Source organism: Anneissia japonica, unplaced genomic scaffold (assembly GCF_011630105.1).
Source record: "Anneissia japonica isolate Jap-2015-1 unplaced genomic scaffold, ASM1163010v1 scaffold8272_len249160_cov157, whole genome shotgun sequence".
Lineage (NCBI taxonomy): Eukaryota > Metazoa > Echinodermata > Crinoidea > Comatulida > Comatulidae > Anneissia > Anneissia japonica.
The window spans coordinates 166,246-178,120 of record NW_022742976.1 but is presented as its reverse complement, the minus strand read 5'-3'; the positions used below and the strand labels follow the sequence as shown (position 1 = coordinate 178,120).

The window sequence follows — 11,875 nt, the reverse complement described above, 5'->3', positions numbered from 1 at the left end:
TTTCAGTAAGCGTAACTTGGTGTGTAGCTAAATTCCGCCAGTTATAGCGTCAACCACAATAATAAATAATGACCACAATTATGGTTTCCAAAACTATTTTATTCATGCGGTGAACTGAAACAAAACGACAAAACAACATGACAATAATTTTACAATTAGGTCAATGTTAGATAATATAAAACTGGTACAATAATTATGCTGCAATTAATGAAATAATGATCAACGTTGTACTGTATGACATAATATATTATATGGCTAATTCATATTCTATTATAGTCGGATCACTGATACACATTAGGCCCATGTAAACTTGTAAAGTGCGTTTTTAAAACAAGTTACCGTACTGTACTATGTCTAAGAACTCTAAATAGATCATCAATTAATTCTTGAGATAACATGTAAAACTAGTATTAGGTTTATATAATATTATATTTGGATTTCTAGCAATATAAAATTAATCTTACTTGACTATGGCATCTGTCGGATCGAGTCATCTTAATCTTAATAAAGATACCAGTGTGCTGTAGTTTGAACGTTTCCAGTGTGCCAAGAGGTCACTAAAAACATTAAACAAAATGTGGCATCATGCAGTACCATCTTTTTGGACTTCCTTTTCATAATCGAGGTAAACCGATGTTTATCATTGGCTTTAATAGTTGCTTTTCTGGATTAGCCCTAGGCCCCTAGGTCCTATTTTTCGATCTCTGTACGCATTTGGATCATTACTAATTTTTGAGGTAATTATTGTATGTGTGAATTTCATGTGAACACACATAGTCAAACAACAGCACCATACAATATTAAGAATGACATACAAACGGCAAATATGATAAGTTTTCATAAACATTTAATCAAAAAACTTCACGCTGCAAACTCACATTCTAGCAATTTCTTATTGATTGCAAAATGGCAACCACTCGTCGTCTAGCGAACACAGATTCGCTGTACTTATTTGTTGAAAAAGGTACTTTGTGAGTGGTTAAATCAAGCGAATAATTGTTAATTATATGTTGTGACTGTGGGAAGAACATTGAGGTAAAAATATTAAGAATTAAAAGTTCTAGCAATTTTAATACTGATTGCAAAATAGCAGCCGCTCGTCGTGCTAGCAACACAGATTCGCTGTACTTATTTGTGGGCTTATTTGTTGAAAAAAGGTACTTTTTGAGTGCTTAAATCAGGTGAAAATATTTGTCAATTATGTGTTCTGACTATGGGAAGAACGTTGAGGTAAAAAAATTAAAGGTTAGGTGCGAAAGTTCATTAGCGCCGCCTAGCTCTATGCTAGGGCGGTCCTAGTACCTACGCTACTACTTCTAGGTTAGGCTAAGGCATAGGCCCTGCCTATTATTATTTATTATTTGTTATTTTTATTATTTTTATTATTATTTTTATTATTATTATTATTATTATTATTATTATTATTATTATTATTATTATTATTATTATCATTATTTTTATTATTATTTTTATTATTATTTTTATTATTATTATTATTATTATTATTATTATTATTATTTATTTATTTTTCGATTATTTTACCTTTAATTACTGTACATCAATTGTTCTCATATGTTGTCCAATATATTTTAAAGTTTTATTTATTTGAATTTGAATGCTGCTTTGATATTGTGTTTCCCCATTTTATTATTGAATTTGTTCGTATGTATGTTGTTATAATATTAGGCCTATTAGTATTACTATAATAATAGTAATAATAATAATAATAATAATAATAATAATATTATTATTAATAATAATAATAATAATAATAATAATAAGATATAATAATAGTAGTAATAATATTATTATTGTTATTAATATTATTATTTTGGTTTATTGCCTTTTGACTTATTGCCATTTTGATCCATTGCCATTCTGGTAAAAAGTGTTGCCGTTTTGACTTATTGCCATTTTGGTTTATTGCTGTTTTGACTAGAAAGCCACCTTCTTAAAAATTAATTGTCCTTTTAATAATTTGCAATATACAGTACACTCATTTTATGTCTTTTAATTCAACAGAACATGGTAGAGTAGTGGAAAGTACCTAAATGAAAATGAAAAAAAAAAAAAAAAAACAGATAATGATGGACAGGTAAGTTGATGTGATAAGTTATGGAGTAATTTATATCGTTTTAATTCTATGGTTACCCTGTCAATTGTTGCTCATTAACCAATTGTTTTTTAAAGTAACATATTTCAAATCTCTGAATTTTCAGATAAGTGTTGGCACATCTCACAGATACGTGTGCAAATCATTCATCCCATCGACGATTGCTATTGAAGAGAGATGTGCTCACAACTACAGAAGGATAGATCAGCCCTGGTAATACAAATACAAGGTAATTTTAATGTGAATTCATTAAGCCTAAAGATAAGCCTTGTGGTCAATTACATGAAACATAATTATTTGGGTTTTTTGTGTTGTTGGCCTATAGTAGATTTTTATTGATTGATACAGTAGCACGTCATACTTTATTCCTAATGCTCAATGATGAGTAAAATTTTATAACTTTTATGTTAAATTTTAATATACCAAGTCATTTTACCAGCCAGGTGCATAAAATTTATTATTGTTAAAATTAGTATTAATGTAAAGCACACACTTTGCCAGGGTCTGGTGAGGGCACATAGGGCTCCAGGTAGTATTAATTGTAAAACACATACTTCGCCAGACCTGGGTGCAGGGAACAGATAGAGGTATGGGGTAGAAGCTCCAGTTCGCTCTGGTGACTGACTTTTTTGATGTATTAATACATGACTGATTTATGACACATGGTTTGAAGGAGGGTCTATGGTCCTGGCAGAAAAAGCTGATTAATATACGGGCTCGTAAGGTCTATAATTGCCACTGGCTTTGGGAAATAAGTAGAAGTGGTTTGGCGCAGGGGGAACAGTCCCAACATTGAGGTCAGGGTTTCAATCCCCTCACTGTGTATTTCATTTGTATCCTTGGTCAAGGCATTTTATCTGCATTGCTTCTCTCCACCCAGGAATATAAGTGGGTACCTGGTTAACTTAAATGCCAACATGCGCTGATGTACCTGCTGCAGCATTATGGAATACTCCCCCAAGAAGCTGGAGTTTGTTTTCCATAGGCATTAATCCAATGAGGGCCTAATAATATGCTAATGTAAGGGCACATAGAAAAAAAATAAATTAGACTATCACTCTTAAAAACGTGATGAGGGCAGGCATTTTTTTTCTTTTAAATCATAACACTACAATAAAATACTTTTTTGATTTTTTTTTCTAATTGATGAGAGGGACTGTTTTAATTTGGCAAGAATAATAATATTGTATAAAAACTGGTTTAATTTTATTGTTTATAAACAAAATGTATTTCCAGTCAAAATTGCATCATTTTTCCCCCAAAAAAATGATGCAAATTTTTGAAGCGGGCGGGAGTGATAATCTAACACAGCCCCTGAAAGCCACTATATCTAGCAATCCATTGTTTTAAATCAAGTTGAACCATGTTATATATATATATTTTTTTCAAATAATAAGTGATATTTCATTTTCTTTTTCAGGACTGTTTCAAAAAGCAACAACATTTGTAATCACACAGCCATACCAAGGAGGCGAACGCTGTAGAAAGCTCCCACTTCAGTCAGTACATCACTTAACAAAAGATAATTGACAAGTTAAAAAGTAATTAATTGATCTGTTGATTGTTTTTTTTTTAGTTCACATTTCTGCAAAGTGCACTTAATTGATTTATTTATATTTTTTATGTTTATTTTTTAAATAAATAAATTGCATTGTAATCATCTATAATCTTTTAATTTAATCCTTAATGTATTTTAAATTGTACAGTAGTAATAACTGCATATTGTTTTTTTTTAATTATTAATTCATTGTACTTATACTATAGATCGATTGTTATGAGTATAGTAAACATAGAATGTAAATGTGTATAATTGATTTTTAAGCATATTTTCTTAAATTAAAAATATTGCATTGAACGTATTAAAAAAATATAATTTACATTTAGATATTAATATGATACATAATTGTTAAATGGTCAGAGTATTTTATAATTGTAACAGTTGGTGGAATTTAGTAATAAATGCACAGCAATAAGTAATAACAAAAATGTTGTTTAAATTCATTTGGTGATATAGTAAGTAAATAGATATTGCAGCGACTCAGAGTTACTAATTATAACAGTTTGCCAGTTGGAATTGAAAGCCATTTGAAAAAGCAGTTGGACCTCATATCTTTTTGAATTCCAGTTCAACCAGTTGGAATTGAAACCTGTTGGAAACCAGTTGAAAACCCCTTGAAAACCAGTTGGAAACCCATAATAGAAAACCAGTTGCAAACCCATTAGAAAACCCATTGAGAACCAGTTGGAAACCCATAGTAGAAAACCAGATGATAACCCATTAGAAAACCCATTGAAAACCAGTTGGAAACCTATTAGAAACCCATTAGGAAACTCGTTAAAAACCCGTTGGAAACCCATTAGAAAACCCATTGAACACCCAATGGAAAACCATTGGAAACCCGTTGGGAACCCATTGGGAACCTGTAACCCGTTGAACCAGTTGGGATTGAAAACCAGTTAAACCCGTTGAAACACCATTGGCAAACCAGTTGGACCCATTAATACCCGTTGGACTCATTGAGAGGGTGCGAAAACACGTGGTGGATTTTTCCAATGGGTTTTCAACTGGGTTTTTTCAACGGGTCTCAATGGGAATTTTTACCTGGGATACAACAAGTGCAGGATTAAATGGGGCCATTCTCGCCGGGTTCTTATGAATTTGAGAAAATATAAAAATGAGTAAACAAAAATTACATTTAAATTTCTAAGGGGCATATGAGCTGTGACATCAGTCCTGTAATAAAAAGAGAAATTATTAAGGTACCGTGACTTGTGTGGAGAATTTTTTTTGGACCACCATATTGGCAAATCACCGATCGAATACTCCCAGATTACCCATTCATCATGCCCTTATCAAAGGGTGCGCCCCTTGTACTCCTCCTTGGTTTTTTGCAGAACTACATGAGTAATACATTGATAACACCCCATCAAATCAAATGTATCTATTGCGTGTTTGGTATTTAGTATTCGTTCATTAGAACAGGATATGAAGAAACTAAAAATTTTAATTGAGAGTGCCATAGTTGTACGGATACGCTCCAAAACGATAAAAATTAACTGAATTTTTACAACTTAAAGGGTTTTTTTTAAATTTATTAAATGGCCTATACCTCTGAGAGGAGAATTACTATTATCTCTATTTCGTTGTAGGTTCCCTTACTATAAGCATAAGATAGTTTCGTTTTCACATAAATAAGCTCAGTAAAGTCTGTTGGGGTTTTCTTCTCGCTTACTAAGTTCATATATCACCTTACAAAGGTATTGCCGAAACAGTGAATCGAATGCAAAGAACTCATTGTATCACCGATTTCCGTCTCCATTCACTATGGTTGCCAATTCTTTAGGCTGTACACTTAATTTTACATCGTTAATAGAAAGTCGACCTGCCTAGATAAAGTACATAAAATACAACAATAGAAGAGCCAGTACAAGCTGAAAATAGGTAACGAACCTCAAACCTATGCGTGACTTGCGTTTTTTAAGTTTACATGCAAAATTATGTCAAGACCTAGGATCTTGAATTGCATTATTATAAATATTGTAAAAGTGACTCACTAAAATTTACTACCACCTAATTTATAAAATTGAGACGACCTTCCAAATAAATAATAAAATAAAATTCCCACGACCCAATTAAAGTTGCAACCCATAGTTTCCAGACCGCTAAGTAAAGTATACACCAGGCAGTGCCTGGATGAAGACAAAAGTTGGATTGGATTCTCGAGTAGACTAACCAATCAAAACTCACTAATTTATGTCTGCCTAGTCAATAAAGAATCTTTGAGTTTGTATTTGCTTGAATGTAATTATATCTCATCTGAACCATTCAGTTTTACTCTTTGTAACCCCCAAGGTGGTCCATTCAGCTGCGGCTAATTATTTGGGGCCCACAATAAATAAATTGAAATACTTTCTAAACATTTCTATTATTTAATGTAAAGAGGTCATATCATGATTTCCACACAAAAACACATTGAATGACCTAATAATTTGTTATCGTTTCTTTCAGTTAGAGACTATACACCAATGTCTTTACATTCAGTAATACTTCATTGCACATAAGGTGATGGAAACATTTTACATTAATTAGATGGAAAAAATAAAATAACTGATTAAAAGTCAGTAGTCAGGCCTATCTGAGTTGTTTTTGTATTTTGCCTATAAAATAAAATGTTTTCGTGAACAGCAGACAGAAGGGTCTTCGCCAAGATAATTTCATTTCAACAGTGTGCTCCATTGTATCCTGTCTACTTTTGAATCAGCAAACCTGTAACTAAGCACTGATCAACGGGGTTGGGTGGGAGAGGGGCCTAATTCCATTACTGCTCGTGTTTAAGGTCAAGTAAAACAAGGTACCGTATCCGTCTTTCTAAAGATATTATTTAAGCAAGGACTTTTAACTGCACAAAGTCCTTAATTATGCAGACCGAAGACACGCGTGTTAAATGTCTATACCCTTATAGGAAAAACAACAAGCAGATTGTACCCAGTTGATGAAATACTTGCTTTAATTCAGTTTTACATGCTCCTTTAACTTGAGTTGGTTTGGCAGTACAGTAATTTGTTTTGGTGAATTTGTTAATGCGTCCATTTGAAAGGGAAGAGTTTCAATGAGGTTTGCCATCGGAAATCAATTTAATAATATTAATAACCACGAAACTTGAAAAATAAATCTACAAAATGATATCTAGACAATTTGTTATTAGTATGCTCGGTCAAACCAAATTCCGGAGAGTTAGCATAAACAGCATACAGTCAGGCTATTTAATGTTCAGTTTTACCATTTCAGCACTCATGTCCCAGAGTTCCTTTGCAGTCTCTTCATCCATAGCGTGAGGTGCAGCATCTTTTCTTTTACAATCACTACAAATAACAATAAGATCAGTTATGAAAATAAAAAAATAAAAACCAATAAAAGAGGTGGTTATTAGAAAAGAGGTAGGTAGAGATTGTGTCCAGGAGAGAGGATATAAAAGTAAAATGATTTGTAGAAACAAAATGAGGCAGATGTTGAAGGTTTTATTATTGGAAATTGTAAAATAACAGATAATGTGATAATAACAAACGTTTTTCTGATAAAGGGATAATGCAATAATGCTTTAAAATGAGTATAGTGATATTTTTAATGAGAATGGGGAGACGATGTGCTATGATGCTGTATGTGATATCCACAACACAATTGGCCATCTTGCCTACCTGTAATAATAGCCGGTTTCGTTTGCCAAACTCTCTTCGACAGCGCAGTGTATTGTGGTCTGTGCACCATCTTTAGGGGTCTTGAAAAATAAGATAGACATCATATATATGACAGTAAGTTTCCAGGAGCTCAAGTCACGTGTAATCTCTGTCATTATAACGCCGGGATGAAGCGAGTAGCAGGTGACACCAGTTCCTACAATTACAAAATAAAGCATTGTTTTGGTTTGTATATGTTTTTATTTTAATTTTTTTTTAAATTCTTTACTAATCTACTAGGCCCAAGCATAAATATTTGTTTATAAACTAGATCGCTTATTATTGCAAGAAAAACAAAAATCATGGTTTTTGAAATGGAAGGCAAACATCTCAGACACCAAGGCTACAACTTCCTCAATCCTTGCTATTGTGATAAATCGATGCTTGTGCTTACCTTGTAATCTTCTTGCTAGTTCGTTTGTAAATAGAATATTTGCTAACTTGCTTTGGCTATACGCATAATTTACGTCATAGTTGTTCTTTAAATTAGGATCATCGAAACGGATTTTCACTTTTGGACTGCTATGACCAATTGAAGATACATTTACGATTCGACTTGGAGCTGATTTTTTTAGCAAGTCTAACAGAAGGTTGGTAAGGAGAAATGGACCAAGATGATTAGTACCCCAGTTCATTTCAAATCCATCTGCAGTCTCATTTCGTTCAGTCTTGTAGACACCTTAACAGATAAAAAACGTAGTAGTAGTAGTAGTAGTAGTAGTAGTAGTAGTAGTAGTAGTAGTAATAGTAGCGGTAGTGGTAGTGGTGGTGGTGGTAGTAGTAGTAGTAGTAGTAAATGCCATCTAGAATTATTCGTACCTCAAACATTAGTCAGTATTTTGTAATTTTTTTAAAATTAAGTTAATCATTACATACAAACTAGACACTGACGACATTACACACCTGCATTGTTAATGAGAATGTCTAACCGTGTTTCATTTTCAGCGATCGATTTGGCAAATGTTCGAATCGATTCCATTGAAGCCAGATCCAACTGTCTAATAACAACGTTCCTATTACCAGTATCTGTTATAATCTCTTCTGCCGCACTCTGAGCTTTGGTCATATTACGGCATGCAATAATCACTTTTGCTCCTTAAAATAAACAATAGTAAAACAATTGAAAACAACCTTAGAATCATATCAAAATATATTTGCATCAAGTTTCTTAAAATTGTGAATTTGTGTGAGAGGGGCATTACTCTCTCAAACAGTGGAAGGTGTACATCTGTCGTGTCTCCTTCCGATCCACCACTAAACGAAATGCCCCATTATATAATGTCGAGCTCTATTGTGGTAGAGTCAGAGGTACTCAGGGGTGGCGATAGAATTTTCCAAAGGGGGTCCGATGTTCCCACCGCGGGAATACAGGGGAACCCTGACGAGAGCGGACCTAACTCAAAATTTCTGAATTTTGGAGTTGAAAAAAGCTAACTTAATCTACATAATTTTTTCTGCTCCTCGACAAATTGTATTTATTTTTTTCCGATAAAAGGGCTTTCTTCCTGGCGCCACCCCTGTGTTAAAACAACTGTTTGCCAAATAATGCAACAATCGATTGAATTTTCAGCCATCGAATGGCAAGTGCTCAGTAGCATATTTTCGATTTAAAAAAATGCTTTATTTTGTTATTCTATTCTGTCAAGTAAAAATGTAACTAATCGCTATTTATCACTTACCTCGTCTAGCAAGATCTCTGGCTGTCTCTTTTCCTATGCCTGTATTAGCTCCAGTAACTATCACAACTTTTCCATTTAATTTTGCAGTGCTGTAGCATCTTCCACCGGAAAAGTGTCGCCTAAGTAGCATAAAACCGAGTCCTATAATAAAAACATTAATATAAATGTACACACACTATATAGGCTAGGTCTTCCTCATGAGTATTTGCTAAGGATCAAGGTCATAGGCCTAATTGTTGAATATTTATTCCCCCGATTTGCGCGCGCACCTCTCCTTCACATGCGGTATGTCAAACCTTATCTCATTATTTTGCATTTTATTTCATAACCAACAAGGAACCAACACACCAGCCAACCAAACAGTCGATCAATGAATCAACCTATCAATCGATTGATTGATCAATTATCAACAAACCAACAATCCATCAATCAATCAATCAACAAACTAACCAATCCACCAGCCAAAATCACCAATCAACCAACATACCAGTTAATCAACATACCAGTTAATCAACCAACATCAATCACTGATCAATTAATCAATCAAGTCAATTATTTAAACAGTCAATCAATAAATCAATCAATCATAACACGGGAGAAGCTCAGCTCAGTCGTTCACTCATTAATTTATTTGACCAAAAGTAGGACATTCAGTAAAAAAAACATGCAAAGAAATAAATAACAGTGACTGAAAAATATTGTAAAACATATTAACAAATATTAGCCAGGACCACAGTTCTGTAAAGTGAAGTATAGTTGCATTTATAATATAATAATGTCTCTTGATAAACTAAAAGATGAATAGATGAGATATCGACATGTTGGCTCTTCTCTGTTGGTATTATCTATAACATTCCTTAATACTACTACTAGTTTACAAAATATCGACATGCTCACGGTTTCTGTTGGTAATCTATTCTGTTTCGTAATACTACTGCCATAAAACGTCGAATTCATAATTTTGCTGTGTTTATATAAAACGAATGCAAGTTTTAATAGGGTATCATCTCGAAGGAGACGTCTAATCTGTTTGCTCTGTGTGCAGGTAAGGCACGTACTGTAAAACGTAGTACAATTTTTGTCGGAATAGAGTATGGGATTGTACCTTGGTGTAGGGTACTGCTCACTTGGCACAGAAATATGGGTATTCGTTGGTGTATTTCACACCAAAAACTCAAATAATTCAATCAACCAATCGGTCAATCATAATATGATTCGTCCTGAACGGATTACTATAATCCAAATCATAATAAATCGCAAGTTGTTTTAATTAAACCAAGCTTAAATTTAGGCCTACATTTAGCCTGGGCTCTACTTGAATCATCTAAATAATAGTGCTTTTAGAGATTATGTTTACCACAACATCGATCCTTGAGCAGTGTAACTGAAAGAATGCCTTCTTAAACATTACTCACCTACTGCAGCTACTGATGCAATGGGAACGTAATTTGCCTGTACGAAGTGTGCTACTTCGTCGAAATAAATCATTATTTTGTCTCCATCCATTTTTCCACAACTACTCAGTAATGGTGGGGCTAATTCTGACGACCTTTTTTGCAGAATCATTGAAGCATTGATAACACACGTTGGTCTAACACGTGTTTGATTTAGAACAAAGTGCAGATTCTGATCAAAAGACAAGCCAAACACACATATTGTTGGCGCATATACACTGGAATGGAATTCTACGCTTTTGTTAACACGATAAATTTTAGTTTACACAATCAACTTTAGTTTGCACAAACAACTTTTGGTTCAATCATTCATTCAACGAAAAAAAAAAAATAAAAAAAAAATAAAAAACTTTATCCATCCTAAGCCTAGCTGATGATGAAAAATGGTCTCATTCAAGAGCGTTACAGGAAGAGAATATTTTTTTTTTAGTAAACAGTAAATCTCCCATTTAAGAACCACCCATTTACGACCTCTCGATTTTGCGCATCAAATTTGCAGCGATGACACGTTATTACGAACGATCGTTTTTAACTACAAAAACACTTTAAATTTAATGCATGATTTGAAAGTCTTCAGAAATAATTCAGATTGTTACATCAGCTAAGAGGAGAACATTCAAACCAATAAAGTGATATAAAACTATTCTTATATATCGCAAGTAACAGGCTCTCAATGCGCTGAATATATATTATATACTGTAAATATATTATATTTGAGCTGTGCATGGTTGTTCATGCATACTGCTGTGCAGTAAAGAGTAAGAATTGTTTAATAGCTCTGAGTAAACCTCACTGTGTTATCAGTTGTGGCGCTATTCGCATAGAATAGAATCGTTTTGGGCAAATATGGTCGATTTTTTCACAGTGACCACAGGAAATATTTGGCTTCTGTAGAGTAGTATTTTGTTGCAGAAAACAATAAAATTCAAGTCACATTTCTTGACAATATTTCCCCCCATGGCAAGACCTATGCCTACCTAGTCGTACTTTGTAGCATGGCCTAGGCCTACCCTCACCAATGAGATGCTAAAAACTCTCAAACTCTCATTTACGAGCCCTAGCTGTTTGGACGAGGGGTACGTGATTGGGAGGTGTTACTAAAAAATAATGAATATTTATAAGTGCAATGGGAAAAAATATGCTTATTTGTTGAAAGATTGACAGTTGCATTCAGCGAGGCGGAGCCGATTTAAATGGAACAGTTAATACTTCAATGAATGAAAATATTCTTTCCAATGCAAGAATAATAATTTTATATTTTATGAAAATAATCTACCCCTTTTTCTTTAAATGGAATAGATGGATTGCATTAGGTTGAAGTAATATCGTGTCCTAGGGGAGCAATGGAGTGAAACGGATTGAACGAAAATGCACGAATGGAAGTAAAAATTCAC

At 33.4% G+C, this 11,875-nt stretch overlaps 1 protein-coding gene across 1 annotated transcript; it reads right to left on the bottom strand.

Moving 5' to 3' along the window:
- Positions 1-5,185: 5,185 nt before the first annotated feature.
- LOC117119296 (retinol dehydrogenase 12-like) lies at positions 5,186-10,846 on the bottom strand. The gene is made up of 6 exons (XM_033264094.1): positions 10,443-10,846; positions 9,028-9,168; positions 8,252-8,443; positions 7,743-8,027; positions 7,310-7,505; positions 5,186-6,976 (listed from the first exon to the last, which is right to left on the bottom strand). Exons 1-6 carry the CDS (start codon positions 10,591-10,593, stop codon positions 6,874-6,876), a joined length of 1,068 nt encoding a protein of 355 aa, XP_033119985.1. The 5' UTR covers positions 10,594-10,846; the 3' UTR covers positions 5,186-6,873.
- Positions 10,847-11,875: the final 1,029 nt, after the last annotated feature.

Coding starts and splice junctions, on each gene's coding strand:
- LOC117119296 (XM_033264094.1), bottom strand. CDS start 10,593: ATGATTCTGCAAAAAAGGTCGTCAGAATTAGCCCCACCATTACTGAGT. Junction 9,169..10,442: donor TGCATCAGTAGCTGCAGTAG/GTGAGTAATGTT, acceptor TTTTTATTATAG/GACTCGGTTTTATGCTACTT. Junction 8,444..9,027: donor CAGAGATCTTGCTAGACGAG/GTAAGTGATAAA, acceptor GTTTATTTTAAG/GAGCAAAAGTGATTATTGCA.